The sequence below is a fragment of the Molothrus aeneus genome, chromosome 25, assembly GCF_037042795.1.
Source record: "Molothrus aeneus isolate 106 chromosome 25, BPBGC_Maene_1.0, whole genome shotgun sequence".
Classification (NCBI taxonomy): Eukaryota; Metazoa; Chordata; class Aves; order Passeriformes; family Icteridae; genus Molothrus; species Molothrus aeneus.
In genome coordinates this window covers 2,935,429-2,956,572 of record NC_089670.1, presented here as the reverse complement: position 1 = coordinate 2,956,572, position 21,144 = coordinate 2,935,429, and the positions used below count along the sequence as shown (strand labels likewise).

Below are 21,144 nucleotides of genomic sequence, written 5' to 3'. Positions count from 1 at the left end.
CTCTTTGTCTTATAGTTGATATCAATGATGGGTTTCTCCAATCTGAAATAATTATTCAAGTTAATATACCCATCTGGATTTTCTAGAATGTAACAATGGGATTGAATGTCAAGCTTGTTGTATGTAGAGCAGGTTTTAGAAAGAATCTGAAAGCTTTACAGAAGTGGTTTGAAGTTTTTTCAATAGTTCAGAATATTTCCCATCCTGTCATTCAGCTGCATCCCATTTAGGAGAAGGCACATTTAAGTTATTTTTTGGTTGTCTTAAAACCAGAGGATTTCTACCTTTGGAATAGGCTGTGCTAAAATGCACACAGATATTGGTTCTGTACTCTCTGTCTCTGGACTATATTTCTAATCTTTATCTGTTTTTTTTGTTTTCTTTTTTAGTGTGTATATTGCTGGCTTTTCTGAGTATACACAGCCAATGATTGATCATTTAGTTAACATGAAGATTAACCACTGGGATAGGTAAGTTTATAAAATCTAATTATTAATATCCAGGAATTGACTGTTCTGCATAGATTTTTTTGCTTTTGTAGATTATTTCTGTAAATTTTACTCACACCTGGCTTTGCAGCAGCATTTGACTGAAGAAAGCTGGGCAAGTAGTAGGTGACATCATCTGTACCTCCCAAACAGAATGTCACTTAAGCAGGTTTATGAATTTTGTCTTTTGGCCATGACCTCAATCTGTTAATAGATTAATAAAACCCATTTATATGGTATATAGTGTTTGTGAGGGGTAAACACTGTCACCATACAATTATCCTAATTAAAGCAGATTTCATGCATAGAGATGGTGCTTACTCACATTCAGTGTTCATGGAGATTGAGATGTGTACATATCACACAAGTGAGATTCTATCAGTGCTGATCAGAGTTTGCATCATGAGAAATAATCACAGCTCACTGCACTGTCCCTGCCAGTGCCCAGAACAAGCCCTCAGGTGCCACCAGCCCCACTGGTGTTTTTCCTTTTCTCTTTGAGTTCTTTTCACCCCACTGAAAGCCAGCTGCAGGCTGGCTGCTCTTTGGTTTTGTTGGCATTTTTACAGGGGGAGACATAGGATGGACAGGGAGTACTGTAATTCTGAATATTGGTTTTGATTGGGGGCAGAAGTCCCTTGCTCACATTATTTTGTTAGCACATTGCTTCTGCTGACTTGCTAACCCTCAGCAATGCTTTCTTACAGTGTTATTCGAGAACTTTCCACCAAAGCTCTGCATAACATCACTCCCCAGGCCCCTGAGTACATGGCAAACGTGGGTAGGTACCAGCTGAGCTCTGCCCAGCCAGGCTGAGCTTAGGCAAGACAAACCTACAAAAAACTAATAAATCTACTTAATAAAAATTAAGATTCCCCCTGCCACTTAATACAGTGTATTCACCCTGATGGCTTTACCCATTTTTAGGTTTTATGGAAAAATTATAAATCACTGCTAGGTTGGTTTTTACCTGGGGCCTTTGATAGCTGGCTGCACTGGACTCTGCTGGTTCTGAGGTGAATAAATGGGTGCAGTTGTGTCAGCAGCTGCCCCTCAAATTCCCAGCTCTTGCTTTGATGTTGGAAAGGGTGGGGGATCTGTTTTGTCTTGTCCAGCCTGACACCTGCAGTAGAATTCCTTTCTGACTGTGTGTGTGTAACCAGATGTTTCTTAGCATGAGCCCAGGGTCCTTTTCTGAGCCCATTGCACTTCCTGAGGTCTGGAAAACCCTGGCAGATTCTCCATGTGGCTGAAGGCAGTGCCCAGCCCCTGAGCAGCTGCAGTGCAGACCTTGCCTGGGCTCCTGTCGTGGCCCAGGAAGGTTCCACTGAGCATGGAAATCAAATCCCACACAGTTCCCTGGCTGCTCAGCCAGCTCAGTGCCCAATAGCAATTTATTTTATTTATTTTATTTGCTCCAGCCAGGAGGAGGTTGGGAGTACAAAACAGCTCAGTGTGATATGTCAGAATTTAATTCATTAAAACTTGTTTTTCACAAAGTCGCCAGGATACTTCACTTTACAGAAATGCTTTTCCAGTGTTCTTTCTAGGCAGGCAAAATTACATTGAGAGCTGTGATATGTCACTAGGCTTTGTTTAAAAAAGAATAAATTAATTATTTAATCTCTTTCAGTTTTGCCAAGACTTCTGCCTTTATCAGTGGGCTCAGATCTGCACACACGCCATGGGGCAATCCTTGCCTGTGCTGAGATCACCCATGCTCTGTGTAAACTGGCACAAGACAATAATAGGTATTAATGCAACATTATCTAGACTATAAATTTTCCTTTCATGTCTGCTCTATTAAAAACTTCCTGAGTATAATTATGGAAATCTTCATCTCACTGAACTGGGTTTCCATTGAATTTTTGTTTGTTTTTATGAGTGATGCTGAGCTTTCACGTTTTATTCAGTGATTTAAGATTTCGGTCTTAAATTCATAATTTGGAAAGACAGATGCTTTGCTGCCTTACTTGGAGAATTGATCAGTTAAATACAGATTAATTCCTCTTTCCCTATAAGTGTGCTGTCATCCTGGGTAGGGACAGTCTTTTGTCTTCAGGGTTGGAGAAAAACCTCCTCAAGCAGCTCATGGAGTTAGACTGATTATGATTGCTGGTCCAGGTTTATATAAAATATGTCTGTATATTTACACAGACACTTACCAGCAGTGTCCATCAGAAGAACGTGTTCAAGAAAAACAGATCATTTTTAGTAGTAGGAAGTACTTGAAATAGATGGAAAAATCACAGAAGTGGTGGAGTCTAAAAATACAGCTGAGCTGAGAAGAGTTATCAGTGTATTGGCAACTATAATTGCCTGTTTTATATATATATATATATATATATATATATATATATATATATATATATATATATATATACATATAGGCTGTTATTCGAAGTGACACTAATTTTTTATAAGGGTTTTGGAATAGTTTTCTGTATGATGAGGAAAGAGTTTATGTTGTTATGTTTGCTGTACTATTTAAAAATAAATATTGCATATTTCTGTGGAGCATAATTGGAAAATCAAATGATTGGTTTTTTGTTTGAAAGTACAATGATGTTATGGAAAAACAATTATTTACAGCATGATGAGGAAATCTGTATTAACAACTTTGTATACTTTTACAGATCTGTTACATACTATTTCACTGAAAAATCATTGGAGGGGCTCAAGCAAATTCACCAAGAGGTTTGTAACCAGCATAAACCTATTTTTAACCTGGAATGCTGCATGATTTTTAACAAAGATTTACAATCAAGGCAGCTGTTCCCCACCTTCCCCAACCCTGTGCTGAGAGTGAGCCTGGTCCTGGTGGTTTGGCCACCCCAGGCTCTGTTTGTCCTGGTCCCTGGGTCTTCACAGTGACACTGGGGGCTCTTCTGCCTCTTGCTGAGCCCCCAGCTCTGAAGCTGGAGATGACATTTCTGAAATGCCTCAGGGGTTGTTTGGTTCCTTGTCCCTCTGTCTTTGCTCCCCCTTCATCCTCCTGACTGGCTGTGGGGGAACTGCTCAGGGGACGTTTAGTGAGCCCATTCCTTGTCCCTGCATCCATAATTTCCTGCTTATAGCTGTCAAAAGTCATATTCTGCATTTCCATTGATGCATTGTCTGTATCTCTGTCTATGCCAGATGAAACCTTTTCCTGCTCACTTCCAAATACTTCTGTGCAGAGAATTTTGCTTAATTTTTCCCTTTCAGTTTCAGTCTTCCCAAGGTGCTGGGTTTTCATCCCAGCGTGGAATGAAATATTCCAATATTCCAGACAATATTCCAGCATTCAGGCTCCTGCTGAGGATCTGCAGGACCTTTAGTGCCAGTTCTGATGTGCTGGCAGACTTCACCCTTCACCCACCAAAATCCACAGGTGCCTCCTTAATTCTGGGCACAGCTCAGAGCTGCTGCCACAGGTTGAAAAAGCACCTTTGTCCTCATTTACCTTTCTCATGCTGAAGTGCCTGAAAGCTTGGTCAGCACGTCTCTGCACTTACAGTGGCCTTAAGTTGTTATGGTACAGTTGCATAAAATCTCAATTTTAAATAATCTGGGTTTTTTGGCTTTTACTACATAGAAATGTGATAATCTGATTTTTTACAGTGGCTTGCTGTAACATTAAGAATGAAGTAAGATTTTTCAGTCACATTTAAGCCCTTGTTTAGGTTTTTTCTGTTCAATCTGTAGCTTCCAAAGTTATTTTCAGTGATCAGACAATGAAGCCTATCATCATTCTGAAAGGGCCAATGGTGGAAAGCAAATCTAATTTTAAAAGCCAAACTTGCTTCCAGGGTATTTGCAGGAGCAGCTTGGGTTTGGAATTCAGGAAATTAGTGTGTCAGTGTTAAGTTGTTTTGGTTTTTTTGAAAACAAAGTTCAAATGGATATAGAGAAGTTGTTTTAAAGAGGTTTTTGCTTTGAATTTTATTTTTTAAATAAAATATTGAACTTTTGCACAGCTCACAGTATATGGCATTGCATGTGAGGGGAAAAATGAAAATACTTGGTTCAAACAAACTCAATTAAAATATGTGTTACTTTTTTTTCCCCCCCAGCTTTGCAGTCGTCAGTTGTACAGGTAAGAAAAAGATGCAAACCCATCATTTTTCATCTTGGAAAATGTCAGTTAAAGGGAATGAAACCAGGATCTGGGAAAGGGGGGGTGTTTTGTACAATTAGTGACACCCACCCCAGTCCCCCAGGTGCTTTGTCTGCAGAGGCAGAGGGTTCATAAGGAGCTGCAGAACTGGCCTTGAACTAAGGAGCCTTAAATTCCATTTCCTTTTCCTTTTCCATTTCCTTTTCCATTTCCTTTTCCTTTTCCATTTCCTTTTCCTTTTCCATTTCCTTTTCCATTTCCTTTTCCATTTCCTTGTCCCTTTCCTTTCCTTTCCTTTCCTTTCCTTTCCTTTCCTTTCCTTTCCTTTCCTTTCCTTTCCTTTCCTTTCCTTTCCTTTCCTTTCCTTTCCTTTCCTTTCCTTTCCTTTCCTTTCCTTTCCTTTCCTTTCCTTTCCTTTCCTTTCCTTTCCTTCCCTTCCCTTCCCTTCCCTTCCCTTCCCTTCCCTTCCCTTCCTCCCTTTCCCCCCTTTTCCCTCCCTTTCCCCCCTTTTTCCCCCCTTTCCCCCCTTTTTCCCCCCTTCCCTCCCTCTTTTTTCCCCCTTTCTTTCCTTTTTTCCCCCCCTCTTTTCTTCCCCCCTTTTCCCCCCTTCCCCCCCCATCTTTTGTCCTTTTTTCCCCCCATTTTCCCTCTTCCCTTCCTGTCAGCTTCTCTCTGAGTTCCAGAATTCCTTTCCCCATCCTGTGTGACAAGCAGGACAGGAGCATTGCAAAACGTTCAGGGCAATTTTTCAACTCTTGCGACAATGAAAAATGTAAATGAGTTTTCACTAAGTTGTTTTCAATTTCCTATTTGATGAAGCTTCCAGGAAATTAAGGGATATTGCTTAAGGAACTGTTAAGTAAATGTGAATTAAAACTGGTGTGTGACTTCAGAGTTTGATTCTAAATTTAAGGAAATGAAACCATAATGACTTGTAGTCCCTAATAACTGTATATGCAGGTGAGGGTTTTTCCTCCTTTAACTGACAACATTTTTTGGTCCTTTTTAGCTCATTTCTTCACACATGCCTTCCCTGAAAACAGTAAACCTGAGCTAGTTTTTAATGTAATTATTAATTATAGATTAAATTTTTTTATGCAAGCTTTTTAATAATGAAATTTTATGAAAAAAATGATAACATTTACTTCTTGAGGGGTCATTTAGAAAAATATGGCACTTCCAGCCCTGAGTGAGCTTGGGCTGCTGGATAGGCTTAGTGCTGATACTGTATATTCATGTCTTTGTGGGTGGCTCTCTTGGCTTCCATAAATTCTTTAATGTCAGGGTGGAGCTTGGGTGTAATTTGTTTTTGTCATAATGTGCACTTCTTGCTCTTAATGGTATTTATAAGATGCCTACAGAAATGTTTTTGTTCTAGATAAGAGTTCTAATTCAGCTCCAAGCAGGATTGATTCACTGCTGTTTGCTCTCATACTTAGCTGAGACAGAGATGGCTGCCCTAATCCATATTGTAAAATATCAGTGTGCATAAAATATTTGAAAATGGGACAAGAAAAATAAACTAGGTTATAAAAACAAACCAACAATTTGAGTGTTGCTGGGCAAGCATTTAGTGAAACAAGCCAAACTTGTTTCATGATGAGTAATTATTGCACATAATATTCCAAAGATTTCCATTTGAGAAATTGCTACCGGGAATTTTCAGTGTTAAAAACATCTTGGAGGAATGTTGAAAACCTGTGTTTTTTATTTGTATTTTAAAATTTTTAACTGTATTAACAAAGAGCATCTGGCCACATGTCTCAGCTGTTTATTAGATATTTTGCTTTCACTTGTGTCCACTAAACAGCCTTGTCAGGGACTGAAGAGATTTTAATGCTTTGATCAGGCTGTTATAGGGAATTTTCTTGCCCTCTGAGAAAGGGAAAAGGAAATAAAGGGTAGAAATGCTGGATTTTGGGGCTGTTAAAATATTTTTTTACAAAGTTGCAGTTTATAAATTTTAAGCTGGAAAATGGGTCATGAGTTTCTTGGCTGTCTGATTCTGTTGAATCCCTAAGGACCTCAAGTCAGACAAGAGAAAACCAAAGTGCTGGAATGGAGACATGCATAGAGCTGCTCTACCATCTTACTTTGTTTAGCGATTCTTGCACCATCTTTAACCTGATTTTGAAAAATGGCCATGAATTGTCCTTTACACAATCCTGTTTTAAGTTCTACTGCAGCCAGTGTTGAATATACTCGGAGCATTCAAATTTATTTATGCTAATTGTAGAAAATCCCATCTTCTACCATATTACCTTTTTTTTTTTTTAAATACAAATATTTTTCTGTCCTTGTGCAGAAGTCCTCTCTGGTTTTACCATAGTACAAAGGAGCCTGCAAGTCCAGGCACATCAGAGTGTATTTCCTGCCATTAGCCTTGATCCTGACACATCTGATGCACTGGTTTGTCTGGAGGAGCTGGTTGCTTGGAGCATTTGCATGTGCACTTCCAGCTGTGGGTTGAGCAGGAGTTTCTGGGTTTCTGTGTGGAGGTTACACCAAGGCATATGCAAACCATGCCCTGTAGAGCATCTGCCTCCTGTGCCTGTTTAGGGCTGTGTGCAGGTTATGAAGTTACAAAAATTGTGCTGTGTTTTATTTGTTTTAAATGGTATTTTTATATATAAAAACCTAAGATGAAAACTTGTGGCATCTGTTGCCTTCAGCTGTGTTACCTGGGTTAGGAAATCACTCTGCTGGTTTAAACACAGTCAGTAGCCAGCCTGATTTCCATTCTGCTTCCACTGCACCAGCATGGTTAGTAGCTGCTTTTTTTGTAGCAGATCTATTTCTATTGTGCATCTGAGACCTTGGACTCATTCTCAAAACTCCTTCTTTCAAGTAACAAATGATGGGAAAGAGGTGATGGCCTTAAGATGCACCAGGAAAGGTTTAAATTGATGTTGGAAAAAAATACTTTACTCAAAGACTTATGCAACACTTGCACAGGTAACCAGGGCAGTGGTGCAGTCACCATCCCTGGGTTTTACCATCTAGAAAACCTGGATTTAAAAGACATGTTAGAAAGGGTTTAGTTTACAAGGTTTTAAGACATTTAAAATATCTTTTTATAAGGGTTTGCTTTAAAAGGTTTTAACACAAATAAAAGAACTTCTTAAAAGTATTTTAGTTTAAAAGGTTTTTAAAGGCTTAAAAGACATGTTAACATGGGTTAGGCTGGTCTTGCCAGTGGTTGGATTCAATGATCTTATAAAGGTCTTTTCCCACCTAAATAATTCTCTGATTCAATAATATGAAAAGTCTTCAGGAAAACAGTATTTTAGTAGTAGTTGTGTTAAGATTCTCTGAACCTGCCTCATCTGCTCTGAGGTTCTGGAACAGATGTTCAGATGTTATTTTTTTGTCACTGCTAGAGATGAAGGGATGGAATATTTTCAACCTAAGAACAATTTCTTGCTCAGATAAACATCACTCTCAGAGGCAGTGAGGTTTTAGAGGAGCAGGCAATCGGCCACAGCTCAAGAGTAGTCACGAGTTCTTTGTTACAAGGCAATACAGAACTTTCTAAACCAATAGACAGCTGCCACAGGGCTGATTTTACTTTCCTAACCCATCACCTTTACTTGCTTCTTCTGCACTGTGGATGCTTTTATCCAATGGGCTTCTAACTCACAGGCACACATATGTTTCTGTTATAACTTCTAAACTCTTGGCTTGTTGCATACAACCCCACCCCTACATTGTAAACCCTTCAGCATTTGATCAATACAGTTTCTCTGTGACCGTGTTCACAGGGGTCTGAGGGTGAGGGAAGAGACGAGGATCTGACTCCATGGTTCAGAAGGCTGATTTATTATTTTATGATGTATATTATATTAAAACTATACTAAAAGAATAGAAGAAAGGATTTCATCAGAAGGCTGGCTAAGAATAGAATAGCAAAGAATGATAACAAAAGCTTGTGTCTCCGACAGAGAGTCTGAGCCAGTTGGGCTGTGATTGGCCATTAATAAGAAACAACCACATGAGACCATCACAGATCCACCTGTTGCATTCTACAGCAGCAGATAACCATTGGTTACATTTTGTTCTTGAGGCTTCTCAGCTTCTCAGGAGGAAAAATTTTAAGGAAAGGATTTTTCAGAAAATATCATGGCTACATTTCTCACTTACTTATGGCATATTCTTCCTTACAACTATGGAAACATAAGTTTATGATTTTTCTGCTTAATATCTGTGCATTGTATTTTTACATCAATCCAATTTTTACAGATCAAACTCTTCAGTGCCTGTAGAAGTTTCTGTTTGTCCCATTCCCACGGTTCAGAATATTTTTTCGCTTCCTTGTAGCCACTTCTGAGTCTGACTGCAGAAGCCTGAATGGCCAGCAGATGAGGAGTGGCTCTGGCAGTGCAGGGCTGCCTGCAGGTGCTTGCAGTGCCCTTTGTGTCTCAGCAGATGCTGCTCCAACCCTCCAGGCTTCCAGCCCAGCTGGATGTGCCGGGATGTTGGGCAGCGCCTCCCACGCCGCGCCCGCGACGTGCTGCACACCCAGCCTTGCTCTGAGCTCATCCCTGGCTCTGCAGCACGTCAGCTGTGGCAGCCCAGCAGATTTAGGAGCTCGGAGAGGCAGGCAGTGTCAGGGGAAGCGGCACCTTGGGAGTTTCGGCGTTTCCAGCGGAGTAAGGGAGCCTGCAGGTGTTGACAGGTGCTGGGCAAGAGAGAAACTCAGCTCATTTCAAAGACCTTGAAGGTTGTAACTGATCTTGATGGTTTCAGGGCAAATGTGTTTCTTGGCACGCATCTGCCTAAAAGAGGGTTTTTTTTTTTTAGGCATATGAGCTTAATCAGCAAAGAATTCCAGCTTTGCAACAAAGCTCATCTTAACAGTTGCTCCAGGTTCAGAGGGTTTTATGCATCCAGGGCCTGCATGGCTCTGTGAGATCCTGCTGCACTGTCCTCTGAAGAGCTACGAGGTGAAATTCTTCTGCTACAAACTGAAGTCACTTGGAAAGCTTTTACTTCCATAGAGACAGGATTTCACCTGTAGCATTCTGATGTTAGAATACAGCATGGCATAGGAATTTACAGTAGCCTAAACCTTGATGTTTCTCATGTCAGTGTGGTTTATTCTGTGCATCCAGAAGGGCTGACCATGAAAGCTTTGTTAATCTACTCAGCTGTGCCCAGGGGTTTCCCTTTCCCCCTGGTGAACCCTCTGATAAAGCCATTCTGTACCTCCAAAACCCAGGGAATGTGCAACCTGGGCCTTTAAAGATACCTCAGTTCTATTTGGGACAAAGAGTTCCCAAGGAAAATGCTTGCTGTTCATGTGGAGGTGAAATATGTGTTCTCAGCTTTCCCAAAATCCAGTATTTACAACTGAATCTCTTCAGCTATTCCAGTACTTCTAACCTCAGATTTGAATATCTGTGAAAACATAGATGCTTTTCAATCCTAAACAGCTTCACTTAATGCTATTTTTATTATCTTAAAGAGGAATTCTGGCTTTTGCACAAAAAGCAGCAGGCTTAAAATAATTTAAAAAAATAAATACACAAAAGTACTTTGAACTTCTTTATGCCCTGAGAACAGCATTGTCACTGGTTCTGATTCAAGGCAATGTAATTATAAAATAGATTCTGTCATTCTTAGGTCAGTAATGTTAATTCCTCAGTTCTGCAAGGGTTTATATATTTTATTTTCCACACATCCATTGTGACTCATCCCAGGATGTTTCCAGGAGAGAAGCATTGCTGGGGAGCTGCACACAGGAAGGAATGCTCAGGAGCTTGTGGGGCCTGGGCACTGCATCAGTCAATTTGCAAATTGAATTAATAATTAAAGCTTGAAACAGGTACATCTAATAATGTGATGCAACTTGTGGATGTGTCTTTGGAATAAAAAAGAAGGAATACTGACTGTACAGCAAAATTCAGAATCTCTGAATTAGGTAGATCCGTATCTTTTTAATTTAGTGAAATACTGTGGAGTGAGATAAAGTTAATAGAAAGATGTGCATCATCTTTGACAAACCAAGCACTGGCTGAGGAAGGATCTTGGGTTATGATAGAATTTTTGGTTCTTAAAAGTGAAATATGGGTGAGCTGTGGAAAGGGAGAACAAAATTATCTTTATTGGTGGACACACAGAGTGTCTGAGCAAGAGCCAACTCAGGGAGCTTTGCAGAGGAGCACACTCAGGTCATGGTGCCACCAAGAGGGACTGGATTGGAGTTTGTGCCACGTGGAAAAGTGGCTATGCAAATCCCTGTCACCTTTCTGCATTCTTGCATGGGGACAGCAATCCTCAGGGAGGCTCTGAACTGAGTGGAGTTGGTGAAACGCCAGAGGAAGGGATAGCACTCAAATTATTACCATCAGCACAGCTTGGAGTGGCCTGACTTCCTTCTTGGCAGTGTGAGGAAATGGAGAGGAGCAGCCTTTGTGAGTCAGTTTTGCTTTGTAGTTGGAGCAGAACAGTCCATATCTGAATGCCTGCATCAGCAGACTCTGCTGCACACCAAACACATTTGCAAGGTGATTATTTTATACTCATTTGCAGCAAGGTAAGGAATGGGTGAAGGGAAAATGAAGGGGAGAAGAAGTGTGGAAGAGGAAGCAAGGCTTGCCACATCAGTCACCTGCTTTTGCCGCTGTCTCGACTCCTTGCATCACTTTTTTGTTTTCTAATTTAAATTTTTTAGAAGCTGGAGAGCAGACAGCATGGCAGGAAGGTGGGGTAGACAATACACAGACCTTATCAGCATGAGGATGTAGAATCTCTGCTTGCTTCCTACAATGATAAACTGAGCTGGGATTATTAAATTAAGCCTAATCTATATTGATTGTGGAAAGCAAAAGTTTCTCAATTAAAGGAAGTGCTGACCCATGGCAAATGAGAATATTGTGGAGTTGGCATCTCTGTGTTCCCTGAAACACCAATGAAATTGTTGAGCAGTCAGAAACCCAGAGCATATTACAGAAGGGACCTCCTCATGTGGAATGGAAAAACCTGTTTAAAATGTTCAGGCTTTTGAAGCTCATGCAAAGGGATGAACTGGAGAACAAAGTTGTAAGAGCTGTTAGGATTGCTAACCTGGCCTTCTGAGCACAGCTACTAATTTTATTGTGGGGAGGGAGGAGGAGAGGAGGGAAGAAAATGTTTAAAATAAACAAAAAACAACAAGCAAATAAACAGGTTTTTGTTGTTGCTGCCCTTGCTGGGAGTTTCTGCCCGAGCATGGACATGCAAACAGGTGACTAAGGGTTTGGCACACCTCAGGGAGGAAATATTCCAGCAGAAGTGAAGGCAGACAATGAGGAGTCAAGGGAGGAAATATCCAAAGGAAGGGGAGGTCAAAGGTTCACAAAGTGGAGCAGTGAAGCCACAGAGGTGACACTGAGGAAACACCTCAGGCGTTGCCTTGGGGCTGGGGATCCAGGCAAGCAGCACACTCTGCTCACTGGGGTCAGGAGAAGCCAAAGAGTGCAAACAGCCCCTGCCGTTTCCAGGATGATTTTCCCTCTCCCCACTTTCTGCCCAGTTCAGATTTTCTCCTCCCAGTGCTGTTACTGGCCAGGCTCCTGTTCAGACAGAGGAACTGGGCTGAGGTCTGAGCTGGTGAAACCATCCTTGAGGAACACAGCTTTACCCCAGGAGGGTCTGAAGTAGCTTGAGCCATTTGTTTCTCTCCCTTTGCTGATGTGTTTCCTGTGGTGATAAACACAAAATCACCTGGGAGGGGCTTGAGCAGGAAAGGAGAAGGGTGGTAAATCTCACCAGGAGAGAAAACCAGTTAACATATGTGAAAATGGGAACTGGGAAGGGAAGTTTCTACTTAGTTTTACAGAGATGATGATTTTATTTAAAAATTGCATGTAGTTCCTTTTCATTTGTGGAAATCAGAAGCTGGTAGAGACTGCATGACTGGAAAGTCCTTTGGCCAATCTCATGGGTTTGGAATGTTCTTGAGGCAAGTGAAAAGAAAACAAAATGAACTTGACAGTCTTTTTGTTATTCACATTAAAGATTAGGAAGACTGGGAGTGCATTTTTGCAAGAACAAATCTTAATATTCAGGAGAGGTTTGTATAATCATGCTGAAGTCAAGAAAAGTTGGTTTAAAAGGAAGCAGAGTTGATGGAACACAAAACTGTGGGTATTTTGTGCTCTGCTTTCATTCTGAAATGCTCTTGAGGTGCTTTTTGCCTCACAATGGGCAGTGTGCACAGGTTGCCTGTGGTGGTTGATCTCTGAAGGCTGTTTCTGCTTTGCAGGGGTTTAGGTGGAGAGCTGATGAGACCAGCTGGTAAGTACAGGCTGGGCTGGGACAGCCCCTGAGGGGCTCGGAGGAGTTTGGCTGTTGTTGTTGTGTTTCCAGTTTGTTTTGCGTGTGCTGTGTTGAATGTGTAAGTGAAGTCTGCACAGTAATTAAGAAAAGATGAACTTTGGAGGCCAAACATCAGATGGGTGCAGCAGGACATGGGGTGTCAATAATAACCAATGCACTTGGAATAACTCTGTGTAAGAGCTGGAGATGGTTCTGGGCTCTGTGTCACACTGTGTCCTTCTGCTCTTGCACACAGTGGAGTTTTTTCAGGGTTGAACTGTCTTCTTTCAGTGATTTACTCCATTCCTCTCCAGAAAAGATACAATCTGCACTTTTAGACAGAAGCCATGGTGGAAATCATGATTTTATCATAACACATGTGTGCACAGAAGTGAAGCACAAAGACCATATAAACAACAGTCAGTGGGGAGTGTGGCACCACAGGAAAGATGGATTTGGAAGATGGTTGTGAGCTGAAAAAAGGAAGGGTGTTGCAGGAAGAGGTAGGCTGGGTGGATGAGGAAATGATGCCAACTTGGTTTCCTGCTTGTGAGCTGAATGAAGGAGGTGCTGCAGAGCAGATTCCAGCTTGGAAGGTCTGAAACCATCCAGACCTCGTGGGTGAAACAGCTCCAGCACTGAGGTGGAAGAGAAGGGGGATTTGAGTGAGATTTGACACAAAAATGCGAGCTGAAGGAATAGGTTTTTGTGATATGTTTTAGCTTTTAAGCAGCTGAACGTTTTATGGTTTTGGAGAAATACAAATGGCAGTATTTTGGCATGATAGGAGTGTGTAGGTGGAATGAGAGAAGAATTGAAAATGTTCCACAAATTGCCTGCATGTCTAATGAAGATGATGGTCTCAACCACAAGAGAGCACAAAGAAGTGCAGAGAGTAAGGAGGAACCCCAAGAGACTTGGGTTTAGTCACATTGCACTTGCCTGTGAATAAATATTAGCACAGAGAAGCTGACATGGTACTGAGAGGATTCTGTGTGGCATTGCCATGGTGAGGAGTGAGTTCAGGAGTAGATTTGGAGCCCAGTAAGGTGATTATAAATGGAGGTGATGAGCTGTGTACAGAGCCCAGAGGAAGAGTCAAAAATCAGGTTGTGGGAGGAGAGGAAAACAAAACAATGGCATTATTTTATATTGCACCTTCTTCTGTCCTTTCTCTCCTCTCCACCAACCCTAAGGCAGCCAGGCAGTGACATGGAGCTGGACCAATCTCATTTATTTGAGCTGAACCTCAGGAGGTGAAAGATAATGGTATTCCCTCAGTGCTAAGTGTTCATTTGAGCAATACATTCAATCTGTTGGACAGAAAATTTGCAGTGTTTACTGTGCTAATCTCCATTCCCCAAAAAAGCCTCAAAACATTTTAAAAAAATATAATTCTCAAAGTGGGTTTGTAAGCAGTACAACTCTCTTAAGTTCATAGATGAAATTTGCAGTGTTTACTGTGCTAATCTCCATTCCCCAAAAAAGCCTCAAAACCTTTTAAAAAAATACAATTCTCAAAGTGGGTTTGTAAGCATTAGAACTCTAATAAGTTCATAGATTAAAAATAATAAGGGCTTTATTATGAAAAGGATGTGCTCATATATTCCAAGTATCAAAGGAAATAAAGTTGCATCCAGTTTCATAGCTCCCAGCTGTGTGCAGTGAACAAATGCCACTCCTTGGAGGTTCAAAAACAATGTGAATAAGAGGTAGGAAAACCTGTCATGTATATTTGAATAGTTTTTAGTGGCTGTAGTATTTTCCTTGTCTCAGTTGTTTACTGTCAATGATGCTGCACTGCCATTTCTAGGCTGTAGAACAAAAAAAGGGGCTGATATGTGTGTGCACACCTTGAATGGCAGAGGGGGAAAACGTCCCCCCAAACAAGGGATTTGCAGAACTGATGGGAGTAACTCATGTCAGAAGACAGTTACTGCATCGTAGTGATTTCTGTGCAAATGTCATTTCCTTCCAGTTTTTAATTTCCCTTAGTTTGAATATCTATTTGCAAATATTCTTAAAATTAATGCTGATGTAACTTCCTGTGCTTGTCTCTTCAAAATCGCTATAATTTCTCTTTTCTGGGAGGTATTGATCTTGTTATCAAACTTACTTTCTTACAGTCTGCACTTTAATTGAGAAGTTGTCACTATCAAAAATGCCATTTAGAGGAGATCCAATAATCGGTGAGTCCTATTTTAAATAACCTTCCATGACTATGGTAACTATTCACTAAATTAAAGCATTAAGAAACAATGCATTTCAAAATTAATGGGGTCAGCTGGTCTAACACATTTTAAAAAATTCCAAAAATATAGACAAATACTGCAGCAGATGCTGATGCAATTTGAAGATTTGGTTTTTAGCTGTTGACAATAAATAAAATGTGCAGTCCTCAGCATCACCAGGCATGGGGGGGTCACTGTGGACATGGTAATTCAGACTGGAGCACCTCTACTGGGAGTCACAGCCTTGTTCAGGTTGGAAAACCAAGGATACAGGTTGATCTGTGTAGTTGCTGGTCTGTGGAAAAATTAAATAGAGAATATTGAAGTTCAGAAAGTAAGAAAAGTTCAAGCTGTTTGTGTTCCTTGCTGTTGCAGGAGGTTGGCAGTGGTTGATAAATGACAGCCTAAGACATCTCACTCTTGTTTCCAGTGCTGCACGACAGCATATAAAGGTACAAGAATTTCTCCTCCTTCACGTGGTCACATGAAATACAAAATTAGAAATTTTAGAAATTAGAAATTAGAAATACAAAATTAGAAACTTTTGCTTTCCTTTGGTGGAATATCCATGGCATCTTATTGGTTCTTGAATGCATATTTCTTAGATGTGTGAGAAGGGGTATTTTTATAAAAGTGTATTTTGAATTCCTCCAGATTCCAGTGGGCCTTTCTGATTAATACTTGAGCAGTTATCCCAATGGTTGTTCCTGTCTGTACTTCTGGACAGGGTGATGGTGCTGGAAGCTGCTCCCTGTGGCTCTGTGGTTTTATTTAGAGGGTGTTTTGCTTCTGTTTTGGTGTATCTGTAATATATGTGGTTTCAGAGAACTCTAGTGACAATTAACAATACTCTGGATGATGTCCACAGGTACCCTGTGAGCTTTGCTGTGAGTTACCAGAGTTATTCAGGACAAGCAGCTTAAATTTTCCATCAAACTCTGCTGCAAATCCTTTTTCTGTGCTCTCAGAGTGCTCTGATTCTGAATATTAAATCCATTGATGGATGTGCCTCATGCTGTTTTATTTACACCATCTTAACACCTCCAGTTATTCACCTTAATTTTCCCAAGAAATCCCATGGCAGTTTGATCTCTGCTGAATTATAAAGGCAATTTCTGTCTGCCCTGCTAGAGCTTACAGCCAATCTGAATTTAACACACCCTGTTCATTGTGTTAGGTGTTAGTAATAAGATAAAAAGACATTCCAGGTATCTCACACCTCATCTTTTAAAGCTTTCCTTGGGAGACAGAGGAGAATGGAGTTATATCCAAATTACTGAAGGAAATTTAAAAAAGAAATTTGAATTCTTAGGATATTCTTTTGGTATTAACATTTTATTCAAAGTGCTGCTATGTCTTATAACTGGAACTTCTAAATTAAAAGCTTAAAAAGAATTAATTATAGGCCATAGAGAATTTTAACTTGTTTGGTAAACATCACCTAAAGCCAAACAAAGTAAATGGCAATTCTCACTTATTTCTGCTTCTGTTTTAGAGAGAAATAATTGTAAGGGCAATGCTTAAGATGTTGCAAAGTAATCTTTTTTTTCCTATCATACAGTATTCTCTTCCAGTTTAACTTCCTACATTTAAGGTGAAAACCATTTCATTTAGAAAGTGAAATATCTGAGCAGTCTGGTCTGGTCCCAGGCATCCCTGCCCATGGCAGAGCTTGGATAATTTGGCCTTTAAAGGTCCCTGATCTACAGCAGTTGGATAATTCTGCATATTTTGCTACTGTTATCCCTGTGGTAGATAGAATATTGTTTAGGTGAGTCTGGAAAGTTTATTTTTAGGAAAGTCTGGTTTGCTTTCCTTGGTTTTGCATAGAGAACTTGTCTGAGGTGTCTTTGAGGGCAGAATGAATCAGCTGGGCAGGATTTCTGTGTTACAGCTGAGATTTCTTGTACCTGGAGAACATGAGTGTTAATAGATATTGTTGCTGTTAACATGAAGTGAACAATCCATAGCTTTTGTGTGCTTTCACATTTATTATAATTTTGGGTAACATTATATTATCAACTGAAAAGTATAGTTCAGCCTATTCTATTCATTTAATAGAATACATAACATAAATTCTATTATGTTATGTATTCTATTAAATTGTATTCTATTGCATATTCTATTCTGTGCTTTCTGAAATAGCAGCTGAGTTATTTTGTGTTCTGTATCAGTGACTGAAACTTCTCTAAAAATGAGGAGGCTCAGTTATGATGCACAACCATTTATCCTTTTTTAAGCCAGTTAAGATTAGGGCACAAAGCCTGTGACTCTGGATCTTTGGGATTCTTTGTTTATAACCCTCAGCCCATGTTCTTTTCTGTGTCTCCTTTCTGTAGCTCCCTGGGGAAATAGGGTTTGTTTCCTGTCAATCTGACATCAGTATATGGATATATATGAAATAAGGTGGAATAATGACTTGTGTGCTTTGTGGTGCTGTGTCATCCTGGAGGTCTTTCATCTGAACTGAAAATACATTTCATACATTACTGTTCTTGTTTTAAATGCTAATTTACCTTACTGGTCATATTGAAGGAATAAGATAAAATCTGGTTTTTCCTTACATAAGTTTCCTTGCTAAATCACTATTGGGAAGAAATAACAAGAAAGAAAATGCCAGTACCTGAAAAGATTTTTTTTTTTAAATCCACCTTATTTTTCCTTTAAAATTTTAAGATATGAAGTGATTAAATGCATTTCTGTGCCTTTGTTGCAGGAGTCTGCAGTGTCTGCACTGGCTGCTCTGTGCAATGAATTTTACATCAACGAGAGGGGAGAAGCTGATCCAGCTCTGCAGGGTAATGATTCATGTTTAACACAGAGGCACAGAGTGCTGGGCTGGACAAAACTTGTACTTTGGAGGGATTGAACAGAGCAAGGAGGGGCAGCACTGGGTTTAAAACAACTTCAAATTCTTCAGGAAAAAATAACTGGCAGCTGAAAGTTGTCTGAAAAATGACAACTGGAATTGTAGGAAATGTTTCATTTCCTCTATAAATGCTGGCTTTAGACTGGAGATGAGCAGAAGGTACCACAATAATGAGGCAAATTTATCTTACTTTTCTGTTCCATACTGTAAAACAAAAAACCAATGATTATGCATTTCTAAAATCCCAAGTTTTAACAAAGTGATTCTTTTCCACATCCTATTTTAATAAACTCTGCCAGAGATCATGGCTGATTTACAGGAGAATTGCTAAAGGATAAGGAAAGGATAGAAAAGGACAGCCAGAGTTCTGGTAAATGTGCATGTGTTTGTTTTTGGATCAGCAGGACAGAAGGAGGCTTAAACTTCTCTTAGGGCTGTATGAATCAGCATCTTTATTTATACTGCTTTTCTTGTACCTGTCTTCTTTTCAGGGATCAGATTGTATCATGTCCATCAGAGACAAATTGCTGGGTTGCACAGATAAATATTTTCAGAATAACAACATTTATATTTTTGTTTTTCTAAATATGACAGCGAACTGACCTATCTTAATAAAATATTGATTTCTTTCTCTATTTCTTATCATTATTAAATCAGGTAACAAAATGCCTATTATTTATTTGTCTTAGAGATGTTCCCAAAATGATGTTGATATTGAGCATATATGTATTTTCCATGCCCCGAAGACATTAGGGCTGAACTATAAAAGCAGCCTATCCTGATTTAAAAATACTTTATGTAGTGCTAAATCTTTACATTTTTGTCAAAAAGAACACCCCAAACCAAAACAAAACAACAAACAGACAAAAAAAACAACAAAACCCCCCTCCAAACTCCAGAATTGCCTGCTGGAGTTTGGCCCTGCCTGCCAGATGCTTTGTGGGCAGCATGGGAAGATGTGATCTGGTCCCAAGGCAGATAAAATCCCCACAAGCTCAGGAAAGGTTCATGTGTAAAACCAGAATGTGCTGGGCAGGAGGAGGCAATGCTGAGTCAAAGCAAATAAACTAAAAACGAGTTGAAAAGGTGACAGGGCAAATTTTATGTAAGGATGAAGTTTCAAGTTTCTGTAAAAGTGGAAACTGGAAAACTCAGGCAGGTGCCCAAGTCAGGAAGGAGAAGGGATCTACTGGAAGTACAGGCTGCAGGTGTTGTTGCTTTATTCATTTAGAATCCTCATGGTTTTTTTTCCTGGATTTGAGGTTTATTTTTCATCTGCCTTGTGCTTGGAGGGACCATGGCAGTGTGGCTGTGATGGTCTAGGGACACAATTAGGTTCAAATTTGTACATACAGATAAAATTTCTCATGGGATTTTCTGAAGTAGAATCGTGAATTGACAATTTTTCTGTTCTAGAAAACTCTCTGGTCAGCTCTATCTTGAGTACCCTTTTATTTGGCCTTGGCTGCACTGGACCCTGCTCCACACATGATAACAGAAGTGGCATTACACATGCAAACATCTTTCAAAAAACAACAAAAAACCAGTTTATTTTCTCTGTACCCATAAAACTTACAAATTTCATGCCTGTCTGTTGTGGGATTTAAGTCCAGTAGTAAAAGTCCTCCCAGAGTGTGTGATGGATGTGGGCATGAGTGGAAGCTGCAGCAGGAGACATTCAGCACAGTGCAGGTGCCTTAGATAAGTCAGTTAAAGCAGGTCTGGACATGACCAAGGGCATTAGGGAAAAAACCAAAAACTTTTGGTAAAATTGAACCAGAGTTTCAGTGTGGCTTGATGGTTAAAATGAAAACCCCAATCAAGGGTGCTTTAGCAGATTGACATTCTGAATCTGTCCTTGTAAGGCTGCAGTTTTATTGAATCACTACTTTTCCCTCTGTTTGTTTGGACCTTCTCTTAGTGTTTTCCTGTCTTAGAGTGTTCTGGTTTGGTTTTGCTGACTTTCTCTTTTAATATCCTTCCAGGGTGGGTTGTGTGGAATTAATATTGCAGACACTTCATAGGCCCTGTTGGTTTATGAAGCTGAAGGCTCTGAGAAGAATATTAACATTTGCATTACACTTTCCACCATAATTACTGAGTGGTTATAAGTAAAGAGCTGGTTTTGTCTCATTGCTGTGTCATTTGGCTAAAATGTCAATTTTAAATTTGCATCACTCAGAGTGGAGACTGTCACAGCCTCACTGTCCAAGATCTCGCTGTCACAGCAAACACTGCATCTTCCTCTGGCCTCAGGACTCCTAACACCCTGGTGGTTTGGAAAGTCTGAAATAAATGTGCTTATCTGGAGGTGTTGCTCACCTCTGGCCAGGGAGCTGGGCTGCTGATGGGAGGGACAAGCTGGGGCCTGTCCATTGCATTGGGGTTTAAAAAACCAGTCAGGAATTATGATGAATGGGGAGTTTCTTATGGCAACTCTTCTTTCTTCCTCTAGCAAATATTGCTCAACCATTCAAACCTTAGATTACAGTAAGCACTGGCACAATTATGTAATCTTCCCAGAATCTCTGGTTCTTTTTCTTGGAGGATTAAAAAGTGTCTGTGCAGTAAGGGGATTTATGAGACCACCTTGCTCCTGTCTGAATCAGAGCTGTGTTTATTGCAGCTGGCTTGGAGAAGCTTTTCTGGAGTGCATTGGTTTTCTCTGCATTTTACAGGAGAGTTTAATGTGCAAAATTGGGTAAAGGAAGTATTGGCTGTAAGTCTGAGATAAAGGCTGCAGCAGCAATGTGAACCTGTTCCTGAATTTTCCTATTTTTATTTTTCCATACACCCTCATTTTCTCCTTGATATAATTTTACATGTTTGCTGAGGCTCCTTTTTCCATGCCCAGCTGGGTTTATTCTGTGTTTATTCTTTTGCCTTTTGACTCTGCTGCTGTTTGTAGGGTCACTGTCCCCACTGTGTCCTGTGCCAGCACACAGAACCAAATGGAAAATTTCCTCCTGAGCTTTCTCCTACAAAACACCCAACTTCATTTATGAAAAATGATCTGAAATTATCTCACTGTTTAGTTATGATCTGTGTGTGTGCTGAAGCAGGACTCCAATCAGGAGTTTTCTGAGGGAAAACTGTTAAAATAACTGGTATTTACAAACCTGGGGATCTCCTGCCTAAGACAGAACACTCACCCAATGA

General features: G+C 40.1%; 1 protein-coding gene across 1 annotated transcript in view; it reads left to right on the top strand.

Annotated features, from left to right (window-relative positions):
- Positions 1-21,144, top strand: part of TBCD (tubulin folding cofactor D) — a 124,779-nt gene that overhangs the window by 75,171 nt on the left and 28,464 nt on the right. Inside the window, exons 19-27 of the mRNA XM_066565788.1 lie at positions 390-470; positions 1,196-1,269; positions 2,122-2,239; positions 3,125-3,185; positions 4,544-4,566; positions 12,833-12,864; positions 15,012-15,074; positions 15,492-15,568; positions 17,833-17,914. Of these exons, the coding sequence (XP_066421885.1) occupies positions 390-470; positions 1,196-1,269; positions 2,122-2,239; positions 3,125-3,185; positions 4,544-4,566; positions 12,833-12,864; positions 15,012-15,074; positions 15,492-15,568; positions 17,833-17,914 (611 nt within the window). The remainder of the gene's footprint in view (positions 1-389; positions 471-1,195; positions 1,270-2,121; positions 2,240-3,124; positions 3,186-4,543; positions 4,567-12,832; positions 12,865-15,011; positions 15,075-15,491; positions 15,569-17,832; positions 17,915-21,144) is intronic.